Raw genomic sequence first — 18,374 nt, 5'->3', positions numbered from 1 at the left:
TCAGAGCTATGACAACGACACTCGATATACTACACCCCTAACATCGACCCTCATCCGATCCTGCATGAAGTCCGGTTCCACGTCGAAGGCTCAGTAGTAGTAATTTCGCTCCGGGTCCTCCCCGATCGACGAACCATCACGAATCAGTTGTTGAACGTCTGGCAGCAGGCCAACCGCCCAAACACAAACATGAACACAAAGCCAAGGCGCGAGGGTCAACTCATAGAATATGATAGATAATACAAGCAACATGTGAAGAATAAGGGGGTATATATATGTTGTATATATACATATAAGTTCTGCATTGCCTACCCTAAGGTATATACATGGCATGTTATCGAATCTCTAGTAACAACACAATATTCAATATCTCAACAATTCAACAAATAACATAACAATGTTCACCAATATCAAATCATCAAAATCTCAACATATGAAATTAGGTGATAAGGTTAGTCAAACAATGTATCGTCATCCCAACGCACAAATGTCTAACTAAACAAATGTTCCCTGCCGTTTGCCCTAGGGTAAACGACGATGAAATCTCACGCTTCCATGAAGTCTCACTGACGAACGCACTGTCGCGGGTGCGTGCCAAAGTATTCTGCTTTGAATGCAGTACAAGGTGTTAAAACCAGGATCGATCTCACAAGGACTTGATAAATTATTAATTGATATTAGAGTATAACAAGAAACCTAAAAGGGGGTTGATTGATTGGATTGAAAAGTAACAAAGCAATAACTAAATAGACTAGACAGAAGAGAGAAAACGTTAGTCATCGGATTATAACATTCAAGTGCAACAAACCTTCATTGGTTACAAAAGATTAATTCTTCCTTATCAATTCCCTAATTCGGAGTTCTGTAGCCCAAGATATGATCATTTTAGTGCAGACTGTGCCAGACTCGCAGGATTAGCGACAGCAACTTTGCAAGGCCATTTTGACCATGTTAGAGTCTTGTTCTTCAATTGTGCTGAACATGAAAGTTGTAGGTCTTCGAGTTAGCTTTCCAACGACATATTATGGGCCTTATTTCGATATTTCTAGCTCCATATTCAATCTGTTATAGCAAAACAGTCATAGAAACTAAAAGTGTAGAATTAAGCACTTTTCCATGAATAATCCAAATAAGCACTAATGGTCAAAATATGGCTAAGTCATAACAATTAAGCACAAAACTGTATATAATGAAGCTTAGAAAGACACACGTAAAGTGCATCAATTATGCGCTTATCAAATACCCCCACACTTAACCTTTTGCACTCCTGGGCAAAACTTAACTTCAAAGAAGATTCAGAAAATCAATTATGATAACAAGTACTTCCTAAAACATAAAAACTTAGCTCACACTTATCTTTGAGAGGTAGAAATTCAGATTTATGAGCAAGAAAACAACCACTTCATTTTCCACAAAGATTAGACAAATTAGATTCCATCACCTACATTCCAAGCCAACAAGAAATTTCAAATTGAACATCAAAGTTGGATGCAAGTGTTATACTCTATACTCTCAAGTGTTGAGCTTGTGTTTAATCATGCTTAAGCAACTCTCATCATCTCATGAAAACATGCATCTATCATAGGCTTGACAAGATTCTAACACACCAATTAAATTGAACAAATGCATACAAAGATCAAAGGACTTTTGAAGGTTGTAATGAGGCTAAGGTCAAGGAAGGATTTATGAAAGATATTCAGAGTTAAAACCTTAGGAAAAATAAGAGCAATGGGGAAAAATTCAAATTAAACTTACTCACAACCCCAAGAATTAACACATTCTTCCTTTTACAACTTCATTTTGTCAACTTCCACTTCATTTTCTTTCTTTAGTACCTTCCTTCACTTTGTAACTTCTCTTTTTTTCTTTCTTTTTCTTTTTTGACATTTGCATATTTTTCTTTTTTTTTTTTCAATTTTTTTTCCAGCTTGCTTACAATTTATCCACAAAGAAGGTACCTCTTTTGAGCAACTTAGACCATGCATTCAAATAATTCACCCCCACACTTATTGAACACTCATTCCCAAGACAATTTCAAAGCTCTTACATTTTCTAAGGTAAGGTATCATCATTGTTTTTCACTTAGGCTTGTAATGAGCTACAAAAGAATAGAGATATTAGGCTCAAAGAGGTTAAAACAAAGGTTAAAACATGCAAGGTAAGCTTTTTAGGCCAATAGCTTATTGAAAAAGAATGCCTTATCACTTCAATGTATACACATAAACAACAATTTTAGTCAGAATCAAGTCAAGTTCTGCAGTGCATATAAACATGAGGAAATCACACAAGAAAGAAGAGAATCATGGCAAAGACATTACCATTCAAGTGTTTGGTCCAAAATCTCACAAGGTAGTCTCACATGGCAAGCATATAACACAATGAATCCAACAAATCAGTTTCAATGCAAATAATGATGAACTCAAAATGCAAGCAACTTCATCCAAGAGAGACATGAAACTTAACAAAAAAAAAAAAGTGGTTATATTGCTCACAAACTCAGCATCTCTAAAACTCATTGAAAAAGTGTGAACTCTTTTATTGAAAACAATAAAAACAAAGCAAATAAATTGAAATTGTAAACTATCCTAACTGAGGTTCTACTACTCCTAAATAAGATTCTCACCCCCACACTTAAATCACACATTGTCCACAATGTGAGGCACAAATCATCAAATAAATTAGACAAGTGTAATAAAAGAGAAAGGTTAGGAAAAACCAGGGATCAAGGGAGCTAGCGAGGCATGAAACCTGGTAATGCTCTGAATCTGCTATCACCTGGGTCCGGTGGAGGCCTTGCATTAAGGGGAAGCTCATAGTCTTGAGGCACAACAACGACAATCCACAAGTCAGGTGGCTTTGGAGGGATCTCATCTGCAACAATCTTAACAAACCCAAACTGTTTTCTAGCACCTTCAGCATGACTCATGACAATGTTCAGTTTGAGTGAAAACTTTTTCCAAGCATGTGTACCACCTGAAATAAGAGTAAATGAAAAATCAGTACATTCAACAATCAACTCTTTGTCTGGAGGCTTTGGTAGAGGTTTCAAAACATATTCTTCTATGGAAATTGATTGCTTGCAATCAACAGAGTCTTCAATAAGCACGACTTTTTCAAAAATGTCTAGATTAATTAAAAGCGGCTTATGTGGAAAAATTGCTAATTTAGATCCACATTCTACATCCATCTTCTTAACTTCATCCCCTGCAAAACACTTCTTGAAATCATCCAACAACTTATTTTCTTCTTCACTAGGATAAATCTTCTCACTCTCATAAGTTCTATGTGGAAGAGGGAGATATATTTCTTGTTTGTTGTCCTCATCATTAGAATTAGCATCAGAAGCAACATCAACTTGAAACTCATTAACATCACCAGAACCATCTGTGCTAGCATCAAGATGAGTATCAACACAAGGATTATTAACTTCATCATCAATCTCGGCATCAGCTTCATGTTGCAATGTGGGAGCGTGTGCAACTAGCTCGTTAACTGGAGCTTGTAAATTCGCAGTATCTTGCAGGTGTTGATTAGCATTTGCATTGAGATTTGCAGACATTTGGTTCAACATGTCTTGAATTTCTTGCAATATGGAAGGTTCCTCGTGTCGAGTTTGTTGAAACTGGGCTTGGTTTGCTTCATATTGCTTTGAAAGGTCTTCCGAAAATTGGGGTGGATCATTCCAAGGTTGATGGAATTCCTCTTGTGAATGATGTGGATCATGAAAAGGATATTGAAATTCCTTTTGCATGTAGTAGCATGGTGGTGCATAAATAGGCTGTTGGAATTGCCCTTGTGGATGATAGCAAGGTGGGTCACACCAAATATTTTCAAAATTCTTTTGTGGATAACATTGAGGTGACTCAAACTGTTGTTGATGGCTCTTGAGCAACATTTGTGTAACAGAAAATTGTATCTCGTCGAGTTTGGCTTCTAGCTCATCAAGTTTAGCTTCCATCACTGCAAAAGCTCCACAAACCAACACTTGTTCCCTTACTTTCAAAAAAAATTTCACCACAAACAAAGATAATAAAAAAAAAAAGGAAAAAAAAAAATGTTAGTGAAAAAGAGAAAAAAAAAACGTTAGTAATGAAAATAAAAAAAAGAAAAAAATCTAAAACAAAAAACGTAATTATCTCTGAAACGAAAAAAAACTAAAGTTAGTATACGGAAACAAAACAAATAGTAATAAGAATAAGAATAATATTAAATGGAAAGAAGATAAAAAAGATAGCAAAATAAAATAAAAGAGAGAAAAGATATAGAAAGAAGAAAGAAGATAGTGATATAAAAAAATAAAGGATAGAAAAGAGAATTAAAAGATATGAGATTGAGATAAAAGATATGACATAGATATAAAAGAAAAGATATAAAACCAAAAACAACCTATAATCTAATAAATAAAATAAAATCAAATAGTAACCGCTGGTTTTTTTTTCTTTCTTTTTTTTAAATAAAAACGAAAATAAAAATATAAAATATAAAAATAAAAACGAAAAAAAATACTCTAAGAACAATTAATAATCACCGAAGTCCCCGGCAACGGCGCCAATTTGACGAACGCACTGTCGCGGGTGCGTGCCAAAGTATTCTGCTTTGAATGCAGTACAAGGTGTTAACACCAGGATCGATCTCACAAGGACTTGATAAATTATTAATTGATATTAGAGTATAACAAGAAACCTAAAAGGGGGTTGATTGATTGGATTGAAAAGTAACAAAGCAATAACTAAATAGACTAGACAGAAGAGAGAAAACGTTAGTCATCAGATTATAACATTCAAGTGCAACAAACCTTCATTGGTTACAAAAGATTAATTCTTCCTTATCAATTCCCTAATTCGGAGTTCTGTAGCCCAAGATATGATCATTTTAGTGCAGACTGTGCCAGACTCGCAGGATTAGCGACAGCAACTTTGCAAGGCCATTTTGACCATGTTAGAGTCTTGTTCTTCAATTGTGCTGAACATGAAAGTTGTAGGTCTTCGAGTTAGCTTTCCAACGACATATTATGGGCCTTATTTCGATATTTCTAGCTCCATATTCAATCTGTTATAGAAAAACAGTCATAGAAACTAAAAGTGTAGAATTAAGCACTTTTCCATGAATAATCCAAATAAGCACTAATGGTCAAAATATGGCTAAGTCATAACAATTAAGCACAAAACTGTATATAATGAAGCTTAGAAAGACACACGTAAAGTGCATCAATTATGCGCTTATCACTCACGCTTCAATGGAGTCTTACGTTTTCACGAAGTCTCACGCTTCAGTGAAATCTCACACATTCACGAAGTCTCACGCTTCAGTGAATTTTCACGCATTCACGAAGTCTCACGCTTTAGTGAAGTTTCGCGCCTTCATGAAGTCTCCCGCTTCAATGAAGTTTCACACCTTCACGAAGTCTCACGCTTCAGTGAAGTTTCACGCCTCCGCAAAGTCTCCCGCTTCAGCGAAGGTTCCCGTCTCCACGAGGTCTCCCGCCTCAGTGAAGTTTCTGCTTTCACGAAGTCTCACGCTTCAGTGAATTTGCACACTTTCACGAAGTCTCACGCTTCAGTGAAGTTCCATGCTTTCAAGAAGTCTCACGCCTCAGTGAAGCTTCTCGGCTCATCCTTTGGATGGCTAAATAAACTGCTCAAGGAGCGAAGGAGTACTAATGTACTTGGAAACTTATAGTTCCCCGGCTTATCCTTTAGATAGCCAAACAACAAACTGCTCATCGAGCGAAGAGTACCAACATATTCAGAACCTCATTAGTTTCCCCAAAACTTGGATTCGGCGACACTTCTCATTTTCCAAAAATAACATCCAAGCTCTAAGCTTTCATCTGACATTGTTATCATTATTTAAAGGGTTCAGAGGTTGTTTAGTGTATTATGAATTTTTCTTGTAAAATAGTTTCCATTTAGGTTGATCTCTAATCTTATAAGTTTAAAAGATCTCATCATCCCAAGTAATTCCCAGAGAAGGTCTCGATCCATTAAAACAATAACAAGGCCCGAACCTCCGTTCGTCCCGTCAAACTTTCCCAAAATCTCATGATAAATTTGGCATAACTGCCCGTTATCCTGACTCTGACGTACAACAGATATATGTGTAATTGCATAATCAAATTAGCACAATCGGAAAGTCATGGCACATATATCAACACATCCTAGATTAACCATTTAGCACATAGCATGTGAATCAATATCAACACATCCCAGATTAACCATTTAGCACATAGCATGTGAATCATAGCAAAACAAATCCAGCGATAAATATTCAACATTGTCAGCCGAAGCCTCAGAAAACGTTTCCCAGTCAATCACAATCAGGTGCATAAACAATAAATCATGGCACATATATCAACACATCCTAGATTAACCATTTAGCACATAGCATGTGAATCAATATCAACACATCCCAGATTAACCATTTAGCACATAGCATGTGAATCAATAGCAAAACAAATCCAGTGATAAATATTCAACATTGTCAGCCGAAGCCTCAGAAAACGTTTCCCAGTCAATCACAATCAGGTGCATAAACAATAAATCAAGTCGAATTCATCGACGCCTAAAACATTAGCTAGCAAGGTAAGTTTCCCTCACCTCTAGTTCATCCAGAATCACGGTGTAAGTCGCGCTCACAAGCTTGCTCAGTCAAGCCCAAGGTTTCCACAAATGAACCTTAGAGCAAACAAAGCAAAAATCAATCAAAATAAGTCGGTACAATCGAAACAATACTAACTAACATTAGACAAAGCTCAAGAAGCTTCAGAGTACAACATCTAGGCACGAATGGAAGGGCTTTCCCCGAATGGATGAGTTTTGACTCGATTCAAGTTTTGTACAAAAACACTTTATTCGCTAAAACGTGCGTAACTTGAGCTACAGAACTCGGAATGACACGAAACCAAAACCAAAATTTCGACAACGGAGAGAGCTACGCTATAACTCAGGTCATACAGATCCAAAAATCATTTTTGGACACGGTACCATAGCAAATAAGTTTCGGCCACTATCAAAATAGGGTTTCCCGAACTTTTTCTTCGATCTAAACTAATTCCTAGGTATTCTTAGGCGATATCTAGGTCAGGGAAATTCTCAGAAAATTTATCGGGTCGAAAACTAACACAGGGGTATTTTGGTCAGTGTTTTTAGCCCGAAAACTCAAAGTCGGAATTTTGAAAAATAAATTTGATGAGTGTGTTCCTAACGATATTTAAAACAACTTATCCTACTGATGCTAAGCTCAGTCGAGAGTTTTAAGTCCGAAAGGCGAAACTTTAGTCAGAAAATGGGTATTTAAGCAGAATCGCAACTCGGCGACCATTCGACGAGATTCGGCGAAATGTAATCCTCTAGAAGTACTCTTGGGTTGGTAGGGAATATGTTTAGACACTAAAATCAAGTTAATTGGACAGTTTTACAAAAATCTCGAAACTTTGAGCACAGAAAGACATAGAGAAAATCGACAGAATTTACGATCAGAGGTAAGAAATAGCATCAGTACCTCGAGGTCTACGCGTAACAACTGTCAGTGCGACGATCGGTCATGAAACGACGAAACGGTGCTGGAATCTCCACTTTCTCCTTGCTCACGGCCAGCCACATGGAAAAGAGAAAGGAGATCAAATAATTATTTGTGGTTTGTGTGTGTGTATATACGGTGATGAGGGAGTTGTGTGGATGCACCAAGAAGAAAATTGAAAACGGAAAGAGAGAAGAGTAAGGCGTGGAAGTTTGCTGCCGGTGGGAGAAGAAGAAAAAAAAATGTAAGGAAGAAAGGAATGAATGAAGTGTGCCGTGAGTGAGGGAGAGATAAGGTCCAGAATAATTATAAGTGGAGGAGGAGCAAAGACACATAATAAAATGGTAATTATCGGTACAAATTAGTTTAGATACCGTAGAATTTAGCTCATAGAGTTAAGAGAAAAATATAAGGATGATATATCATTATCCTAAAAATTATGAGGAACTTTATGAAATAATAAAATATAAATTTGGATCACTTTGAGCAAATTAAAATGATCCATGGACAAAGAAATGAGTAAAAATTGAGCTAAAGAATAATTTTGAGACATTTAGAATAAATATGACGTTGTCATATTGTGCATCTAAGCTAAGTGTCGATCCAAGAAAGGACGATACTTGCATCGGGTTCATTTAAGTGAGAAAACGACTTGAACACAATCTGCTTCAAAATATGCCGCAAAACTACTTTTTGCAATTAATGTCGAATGAGAAAACTTCCTTCTGAAGAAAGGTTAGAAACATCGAAAGAAATCGGTTTGTGCGTGTGGAATCTTCGTTTGAAGCTTCGAATGGAAAAAGTCTTCATTGACAGTTTATTTTAAGGTTCTGGAGCTATCAGAGATTCAGTTTCGGCAAACCTCCGAGAATTGGAATCGGACGTTCGTACATTCCAGGGTTTCGTGTCGAAACACTTGTCATGGAAATGAATAAGAGAAATTCTTATATTTCTCTGAAGATTTTTGGAATTACTTCCTATAGTGCTTTAGGAGTAAATTAATCGTTTACTAACGCTCTTGCCCTAGGCGTAAGCGAATAAGACTCACGCTATAACTTATATCGACTTTAATACTATTCTTAGTCTTTTCCTGAACTTTCTCCTTCATAAATTTATTCCATTTAGTAAACACTTGTTCAGGATTCCTTCACGATACATTGAAACCTAATCGTGGTTAGGAATTTAATTAATAAAGTCTATAACTGAAATTTTGGGTCTCACAATTACCTTGTTCGCCGACTCCGCCTGCCCGTTAGTTTGAGGATGTTCCACTAAAGAAAACCTTCTCTGAATGCCCATCTCTTCGTAGAATTCTCTTGTTTTGTTACTTGCAAACTGCGTCCCATTATCTGAAACGATCGCCCTTGGCACCCCGAATCGGCATACGATTCTTTTCCAGTAAAAACTTACGATCTTAGCTGAAGGTGCGAAAAACACTAGAAGGGGGGGTTTGAATAGAGTTTTTGAATAACGGGTATACTTTTAAGCTTTTTCAAAACTCAAAGATAAAAACTGAGTGCTGAATGATGGGAAGTAAAGCACGCAAGTATTTTATCCTGGTTCACTTGAGATAAAAGCTCAAGCTAATCCAGTCCACCTGTGAAGGTGATTTCTTCCTTCTTCTGATGAAGGCAATTCACTAAAATCAATGAGTGTTACAACTGCACTTTGCAACCTGCTAAGTGACTAACAATACACTGATTTTCTCACTAGTATCCTCTTAAGAAGCTGATCTACCGATCCTCTTAAGACTAGCTAAACACTGAATCAGCCATGATTCAGTCCTCTCAAGATCCAACCAACCTTGGTCTCTTAAGGAACTTTACAATGTGATGTAAAAGGTTTCGGGTTTACAATAAGTGCTTCTTACAAGCTAATAGTAAACTCAGATGTTTAAGAACAGTGAAGAAATAATGCTAAGAGATTTGTTCGTATATGTTGAATGTTTTCAGCAAAGTTTCTTAACTTCTTTCTTCTTTCTTCAGCCTTTATATACTCCAAGACTTGTGATGTAGCCGTTGCTAGGGTTTTATCCGTTGGAGTGGCAATTCTGTAATATCAGACTGCTAGGCTGAACGAGGTAGGTGGCGGACAGACTGAGACTTTTACGACGTTGCACTGTGATAGCGACCTGTCCTTTCACCAGCTGACTTCTGATCTGGGATGTGTAAGATCCAGAATTAGATAGACTATTTATTTATTTAACTCCTTAATTCACGGCAACGCGTATTATTTATTAATTAATTATGATTGAAATATTATACGCGCCACGACGACGAGAAATACCTTAAGGAATATTTTCCTTATAGTTATTTAATCGCGCATTTATATTGTAGTATTTTTATAATATTTTCTTGACTCGAATCTAATCGCGATTTAAGGAAATTTATTAAGATAATTAATTTCAATATTTCAATCTTATAGAGGTTTATTTAAATACAAAAATAAAATTAGAATTATTTTCGTGTGTTATTTCATTTTAATCTTAGGAATTTATACTATTTAATTATCTCTTTCTCTTATAGAAATGACATGCTCTAACATGTCACATTTTTATAATTACCTATGTTAGCCTATCACCGAAGAATATTCTTTATTCTTTTCTTAACCACTTATCCTTTCATTCAAATTTCCACTAACACTTTCTCTCTCTTCGTGGTCCCCACCTCAATCAGTTTGACTTTTCCTCTCTTCCCTCATTCACTCTCCAACCGTTTCCACTCTCTCTCTTTACTCATCCAATTTATTTTTCCTTTCCCAATCTCTCTCTCCAAGGGCCCCACATCCACCCATTCAGACTTTTCTCTTCCTCACTCCACACTCTCCCTTCTCACTCACGATTCTCTCCCTCTTTCTCCCACAAAAGAAAAATATCTCTCTTTCTTTTATTATTCTGATTTCTTTCTCTCAAAAACAAAAGCTGCAGAACACTTTCTCTGAAGCTTGTCTGCAACTTCTCTTCTTCCTCCTCACCATTTTCTTCTTCCCAACATGTCTGGAACAACAACACCACCACGAGCCAAAACCGCGAGCACCACCACCTCTATGCCTCCTTCACGCAGCAACCACCACTGTCCATGTTCTGTTTTTCCTCTCCATGAGAGCCACCACCAAAACCCTAGCCGCCACCTTTTTCCTCCGATCTCCGGCGAACCATTAAGTTTTTGGAGAAACCAACGCCAGCACTGAACTCCTCTCATCAACCGCAACAAAACCCCTTCATCGATTCGATGATCGGCCACCGTGACTCCGGCGACCGCCGCGCCGCCGTCTTCTCCGGCGAGCTTTGTTCTGAGAAAGGAGGCCAATTTCTTGAAGCTCTCAACCTCCTCTTCCTGAATCCAAGGCTCAATCATCATTAATAGGTGATTATTCTTATCTATTTCAAATTTCCCTTTTTAAAACCCTAGCTTTTCTCTTGTTCATATCCTGAGTTCCATTCTCTGAGTTATGTGCCTATATTTTCAGTTTCAATGGCCACTGGAGGAAGGGGAGAGCACGACTAGACCAGACCAGAGGAAGAAGTGAAGCTCAGTCCCAGGACCATGAGACTTGAGGTAGAAGGAGAAAGATTTGAACACTGTGTTTAGAAATTATATGTTAATAGAAAAAAAAAAATATAGTGGTAGTATTTTGGGCTTATCCTTGTATTAATTAGTTATGATGGAAAATGATATTGTTGGTGTCTATATTGGTATTGTTATTCTAAAAATAAAACCATATGTTAAAGTTGAAGTAAATGTTTTGAAGGTTACACTTAGGTTATTTTGGCTGATGAGATCAATGGAGTTATATTGAAAATAAATAATTAAAAATTTCAATCCTTTGTGTAATTTTGCCATGATTCATGGTTATTTAGGGCTGTCCCTTGTTAAATAGAATTTGGATTTTTCACTGGACTTTTTCTGTCAAAATGGTCTCTCACGTAAGCCTTGTAGTTTGTTGGACCATCCTCCCCAATTTTGATGTATTTCAACTCCAATTTCGTTAGCCATTATTTCTAGTTACCTAATATGCTAATGTACAATGACTAATACTCCTTTTTGGGGTCATCTAGTTTTAACTTAAAATATCATTCTCTTTTAACAAATAATGGCCTTGCCTAGACACTAGACAGTTTGATATAGCACTTGTGAAAATACAACAATTGATGAATGTAGCAAAAATACATTAAAATAAGAATAGTTCTTTGCAACTTTTAGTTCACGTTTTCATTACTCTTGGTTTTGATTGAAGACCTCAGTTTTAAAAGTCAAGCAATTAGAATCACTTAAGTTTTTGACAATAATTTTCTATTGTGATTCCCACACTTAAGATTATAAATTTTCTTTATTTCTAGTGAGCTATTTTGTATCACGAAAATTGGGACAGCTATACCTTTAAAGTTGAGTTTGGAAATGCTTTTGCCTAAAGTGAGTTTGAATTTGGGACTAGCTTCTCCTAGATTATTATTTCTACGCCTTTATCACCTACATGAAGTTTCCTTACATGAAGTTTCCTTCCAATTTTAATGATAACCATTTTAATTGCTCTAGTTGTATAATCCTTTGGGGATTCAATGTTTAAATAATTATAAATTAAAGTTTATCCTCTTGTTAATTAAATGATGTAGGTGACTATATGTCTAGTATTTCTCGTGGCACCAAAATAGAATTTCAAAGAAAGGTATTATTCTATGTGTGTGTGTGATTGTATAAAATAAAGGAAAAGATTTATTGTGAGATGCTATGTAATTAATTAAATTGAAAGAGACTCATTTGTATGATATTGTGAAAAGACCTCAATGAGTATCCTAATAGAGACTGAGAACTCTAAGGAAAACTAGAGGAGTAAATACTAGTTATGTATACTTTTCTATTTTAAAGATATCAGTATTTGGTTTTAAAGTCGACTTACTAAGTCAAAAGTTTTTTGAAGTATTGAATATTGTTACTATTTTGTTGTTATTACAACGACTTGTCTGAATTTCTGAGTTTTATCCTAATGGGTTATAGCCATTATGGGGATTAGGTTTAACATACGTTCGCTTCGAGTCAAATGCCTGAAGTCATAGTTTAGACTTTAAGTCAGTAGGTTAACTCGAATAGTAATTACGTTATGGGTACTCATGAAGGGTACGAATGACGGGAGCGCATGACGACGAAGCTAAAGAATAAAAGGGAGCGAACCGACACGGGAAAGCAAAGATGTGTTGGGATTGAAATTGCAGTTAGTATGAGAATTGGCTAAGGTGAGGGCTTCTCACTGAATCTCTAGTTAATGCTTAGGGTCGATGCTTTCGACATTGTTTACTGTTTATGCACTGGACTGTGTGTGATTGGAAAATGTTTTCTGAGGCTTCGGCTGACAATGTAGATGATTCATCTACTGAATGTTTTTGAGATTGACTTACATGCTATGTGCTATGTGGGTAATCTAGGATGTGTGGTGCATGCTTTATATGCTAAGTGCTAAGTGTTTATGATGAGATTTATTGATATATGACATGTTGTTGACTGTGATGAGTTAATTATGCTTCTGTAATGAAATCTGAAATTCTGAGTAGTGAGAATAGCGGGCAGGTCATGCCGATTTTATTTTGAGAGTTTTGAGAAAGTTTGATAGGACGAATGAGATTCGGGCCTTGTTATGGTGTTCTATGGATCGAGACATTCTCTGGAGTCAGTTGGGGATTAGGAGATCCCGAGAACTTATAAGATTTTGCGATAAGACTAAAAGGATATTATTTTGAAAAGAAAACTCATAAGACATTAAACAACCTCTAAATCTTTAAATAAAGATAATAAACTCGAAAGGAAGCTTCGGATGCAAATCTTAGTTTTTGGAAAACGAGAAGTGTCGTCGGATCCAAGTGTTGAGGAAGTTGAGGAGTGTTGAGTATGTCGATGTTCTTGTGCTGTTGGAGCAGCTATGTGTTGTTGGGCTATCCTGGGGATAAGTCCGGGAAACCGTTAGTTTCCGAGAGTGTGATACTCTGTGCTCGTTGAGCAGTTGTGACCATCGGATTGAGATGAGTCGGATGATTTGGAGATCATCGTGAGTTATGTGTTGTTATGAAGAAGTGTCTTTTGTCGCAGAATCGACTTTACCTTAGGGTAAGCTTTTAGAGACATTAATTTAGCTAGAACACGTGGCGACGTGTCGAGTGAGATTCGGAGACGTTGTTTGGCAAATCACTGCATTGCATGCACTCATTAAGTGGTTTAAACACGGCGAGATACCGGACCACGGCGGATTCCAAAATTGGTTATAAGACCAGGATTTCCGCGTAAGAGCGCTGCTAGGTGACTCTTAGTAGCAGACCGAAATGGCAGGCCTTCGGGTTTTATGCTGATCTGACTACATGTTGTTGTTGGAGTAAGAGGCACGCGGGCCGAAATGGTCCCACCGTGGCTGGTGCTAGGGCTGATCCGTTGATGTCCATCCGTTCCGGAATGCATATTGGTTGACTGGGTTAACCTGCATATCATATCATGCAACATGCATACTAATTTAGTTGTCGAATGTGATTGTTATTTGTTAATCCTATTTGGAACATGTTAATTGTTATTATTGCTGTTATGTACATTATGGAATATGCAACCCTAGGATGTTATCCCTAGCTATAAGCCTAAGTGGCTGTTCTATTATCTGTATCTATCGATGCTATTATTTACATAATTCTTTGGAGTTGACCCTCGCGTCTTCTGTGTGTGCTTTGGCGGACAAACGCCCTTTGTCAGATGTCTTTGGCGGGCTGGTTCACGACGGTTCACCCTTCGGGGGGAACTAGGGTTGAAATGCTGGAACAAGAGCGCATCGCGGTCGCGAGAGGAGGACGGATGGTGTACATAGACTAGGTCGTTCTGGATTCAGATTCGGACGACGATCATGCTAGCATGTAGGTTTTAGTGCTGGTGTGAGCTCCTCGAGATGAGATTAATGTAGGAGTAGAGTCTTAGCTCTGAACATCATTTGTTTTTCTTTGGGAACAGAGTAGCTTCCCGCCGATAGCTTTTTGTGTGGTTTCCTTACGGGAATCACAGAGAGTTGGTTGGACTTAGGAGGTCTTGTTTCAGGCCGATGGACCAGCTTATTCTCAATTTTTGAAGGTGTGAGTTGCGGATACTCAACCTTTCCTTATGGTTTGTACATATTGCCTACGGGCGCTACTCTTCTACTACCGTCACTGGAGGTTTACTCGTGACGAGGTTGCTACTTACAGCGGGGGCTGTTTATATATTGTATATTAGTTCTATTGCCTTTCGCATTTGGGTTTTATTTAATTCAGTCTTGTCTTAGTTATTATCAAAAAAAATATTCACGTTTTTCCGCATTAAGTTTACATTTTGGTTACTAAAGTGACGCCACCGAAATCGGGGTGTTACAATGTGGTATCAGAGCTTGTCGAGTCTTTCGGGAGTCTTTGGGGAATAGGTCTTCTGTGCTAGGTTGTGTGACTCTACAAAGAGTGAAAATTGATTGTCTGCCAAGCGATTTTTCGCTTAGAATTGATTGAAGTTATTGCTTAATCATATTGTATAGTTATGGAAAAGCTATCTTATGATTAGTACTAACTGTTTGTTTAACTAAAAAGAACGATGTTAACCTTCTAACCATTCTTCCCCATTCTAGTATAATACGCTCCATTACTCTCGTAGCGCGTGCAACACACCTAACTTAGTTATACTGTTTGAGCTTTGACCTTACAGTTATTGCACCTATTAAGGCTTTATTTGCCCGTTGCTCGTGTTTAAACTATAGAAGTACACGAGGTTTAGAATGTAACGCTAAGCCTAGAAAGTAGTCTTGCACCGACTGCTTGTTTTTCACTTGGGGGTTACTGCTTCCACCAAGACTTTAATCGTCATTGTTATTTTCTTGCAGTGCCATGTGGTATTTTAGACAGAGATTGCTATGCTTATGATAGTAATAGGGATGAGTATAAGACACATTCTTCCGACTATTGTTTGTATTTAACTATAGAAGTTATATAGGGTTTAGAGAATTTTTCTAAGTCTTGAAGTTTGTTTTAGACAGGTACGAGTTGGTAAGAAAGGTAGAAGCTAAGAATGAATCCTAATAGAATGTTGTATGAGTTTCAGGAGTTAAGGTGTGTCATTTTCAAGATAGAAATGTTAGAGATTGAATAGATTAAGAGATGATCTCAAGTTAGATATGACTACTTGATGAGATAGACTCATTGGCCTTACAAGTGAGTTTTTCTAAATTTTCATCGCCAAGATATTGAGCCTGATCAACTTAATATTGAGGGTGTGATATTCGGAATCACAGCTGGCATGGATTATGATAGGAAGATTGATTATATTTGATCAATGATTAGTCGAGTTTGGTAGGTAGGTTTATGTTAAGCACTTGATTGTAAATGATTAAGATTTAAATTTTGGAAGTTGATGATTGTCGTATAGACATTAATTGGTTAATTCGCGTGATTACTCCAAGTAGAGGTAGACTAAGTCAAGAGATTTAAATGTTGGAGAGTCTTAAGTATTCTTTCGGAAGTTATGAAGCCATAGGTTATGTGATTTCGTGCTAATTGCACTAAGAGACTAGACTTGATGGATTACCGCCTAGTTAGACTCAAGAGGTATAAGTGTTGATCAAGCGAAGATTTTGGATTTTGGGGAAACATGTTAAGTTGGCAATGGAGAGTTACTAAGTTGAATTGGAATCTTAGGGATAAGATTAACATGGTAAGTTGAGAATCACGTACAAGTAAGAGATCTTATGGTTATAGCTGTGACAATAGGAGTTGAATCTTAGAAGATTAAAGATCTGAAGATGAGTTTCGGGTTAAGTCCCTTGAGGTTGCTGGCATATTGAGCCATGTGATGAGATTTGAATGATGTTAGCATAATAAGTTATGATTGTGAATATCAGAATCAAGTTGTGAACGTGAGAGCATGACGACACTTGTCAGGTCGTTCGTGTAAGCTATCGAGTTCGGATTTGGATCTCGGTGCCTATAGCACTAGCTTAAGCGAGGTATCTAGGTTTATTTGAACATGATTTCTAAGTATCTAAGCGTTGTTATTGTCTTTTAGGTCACCTTTGAGGTTATTTTGTTGTAATGTTTCTTAGGTTTTGGGATTCGTGCTAACGCCGCTAGTAAGTTGGATGAAATTAGGAGGGAATGATATTCCCGAGTTTTCTCTTACTTCAAGTTTCGAGGACGAAACTTTCTTTTTGGAGGGTGGTATTGTAAGATCCATAATTAGATAGACTATTTATTTATTTAACTCCTTAATTCACGGCAACGCGTATTATTTATTAATTAATTATGATTGAAATATTATACGCGTCACGACGACGAGAAATACCTTAAGGAATATTTTCCTTATAGTTATTTAATCGCGCATTTATATTGTAGTATTTTTATAATATTTTCTTGACTCGAATCTAATCGCGATTTGAGGAAATTTATTAAGATAATTAATTTCAATATTTCAATCTTATAGAGGTTTATTTAAATACAAAAATAAAATTAGAATTATTTTCGTGTGTTATTTCATTTTAATCTTAGGAATTTATAATATTTAATTATCTCTTTCTCTTATAGAAATGACATGCTCTAACATGTCACATTTTTATAATTACCTATGTTAGCCTATCACCAAAGAATATTCTTTATTCTTTTCTTAACCACTTATCCTTTCATTCAAATTTCCACTAACACTTTCTCTCTCTTCGTGGTCCCCACCTCAATCAGTTTGACTTTTCCTCTCTTCCCTCATTCACTCTCCAACCGTTTCCACTCTCTCTCTTTACTCATCCAATTTATTTTTCCTTTCCCAATCTCTCTCTCCAAGGGCCCCACATCCACCCATTCAGACTTTTCTCTTCCTCACTCCACACTCTCCCTTCTCACTCACGATTCTCTCCCTCTTTCTCCCACAAAAGAAAAATATCTCTCTTTCTTTTATTATTCTGATTTCTTTCTCTCAAAAACAAAAGCTGCAGAACACTTTCTCTGAAGCTTGTCTGCAACTTCTCTTCTTCCTCCTCACCATTTTCTTCTTCCCAACATGTCTGGAACAACAACACCACCACGAGCCAAAACCGCGAGCACCACCACCTCTATGCCTCCTTCACGCAGCAACCACCACTGTCCATGTTCTGTTTTTCCTCTCCATGAGAGCCACCACCAAAACCCTAGCCGCCACCTTTTTCCTCCGATCTCCGGCGAACCATTAAGTTTTTGGAGAAACCAACGCCAGCACTGAACTCCTCTCATCAACCGCAACAAAACCCCTTCATCGATTCGATGATCGGCCACCGTGACTCCGGCGACCGCCGCGCCGCCGTCTTCTCCGGCGAGCTTTGCTCTGAGAAAGGAGGCCAATTTCTTGAAGCTCTCAACCTCCTCTTCCTGAATCCAAGGCTCAACCATCATTAATAGGTGATTATTCTTATCTATTTCAAATTTCCCTTTTTAAAACCCTAGCTTTTCTCTTGTTCATATCCTGAGTTCCATTCTCTGAGTTATGTGCCTATATTTTCAGTTTCAATGGCCACTGGAGGAAGGGGAGAGCACGACTAGACCAGACCAGAGGAAGAAGTGAAGCTCAGTCCCAGGACCATGAGACTTGAGGTAGAAGGAGAAAGATTTGAACACTGTGTTTAGAAATTATATGTTAATAGAAAAAAAAAATATAGTGGTAGTATTTTGGGCTTATCCTTGTATTAATTAGTTATGATGGAAAATGATATTGTTGGTGTCTATATTGGTATTGTTATTCTAAAAATAAAACCATATGTTAAAGTTGAAGTAAATGTTTTGAAGGTTACACTTAGGTTATTTTGGCTGATGAGATCAATGGAGTTATATTGAAAATAAATAATTAAAAATTTCAATC

The 18,374-nt window shown here is 37.1% G+C and overlaps 1 protein-coding gene and 1 long non-coding RNA gene across 5 annotated transcripts; one reads left to right on the top strand and one right to left on the bottom strand.

The window, feature by feature from the left end:
* Positions 1-222: 222 nt before the first annotated feature.
* On the bottom strand, positions 223-8,026 carry LOC130729104 (uncharacterized). Of its 3 annotated transcripts, none has more exons than XM_057580842.1 (3): positions 7,501-8,026; positions 6,597-6,674; positions 223-5,075 (listed from the first exon to the last, which is right to left on the bottom strand). In XM_057580842.1, exon 3 carries the CDS (start codon positions 3,956-3,958, stop codon positions 2,732-2,734), a length of 1,227 nt encoding a protein of 408 aa, XP_057436825.1. In that variant the 5' UTR covers positions 3,959-5,075; positions 6,597-6,674; positions 7,501-8,026; the 3' UTR covers positions 223-2,731. The 3 variants fall into 3 exon arrangements, 2 of the variants coding, with proteins under 2 accessions (XP_057436825.1, XP_057436742.1); XM_057580759.1 differs by having other exon boundaries at positions 223-5,049; XR_009015913.1 differs by having other exon boundaries at positions 227-2,973.
* Positions 8,027-10,111: 2,085 nt separating this feature from the next.
* Positions 10,112-18,374, top strand: LOC130728969 (uncharacterized). Of its 2 annotated transcripts, none has more exons than XR_009015846.1 (5): positions 10,112-10,883; positions 10,987-11,075; positions 12,632-12,748; positions 14,241-17,917; positions 18,021-18,374. It is a non-coding gene; the product is annotated as an uncharacterized LOC130728969 (long non-coding RNA). The 2 variants fall into 2 exon arrangements; XR_009015850.1 differs by having other exon boundaries at positions 10,129-10,883; positions 17,228-17,917.

Source organism: Lotus japonicus, chromosome 1 (genome assembly GCF_012489685.1).
Source record: "Lotus japonicus ecotype B-129 chromosome 1, LjGifu_v1.2".
Classification (NCBI taxonomy): Eukaryota; Viridiplantae; Streptophyta; class Magnoliopsida; order Fabales; family Fabaceae; genus Lotus; species Lotus japonicus.
Note: the sequence above shows the minus strand (reverse complement) of the source record. Positions and strands in the feature narration are given on the sequence as shown.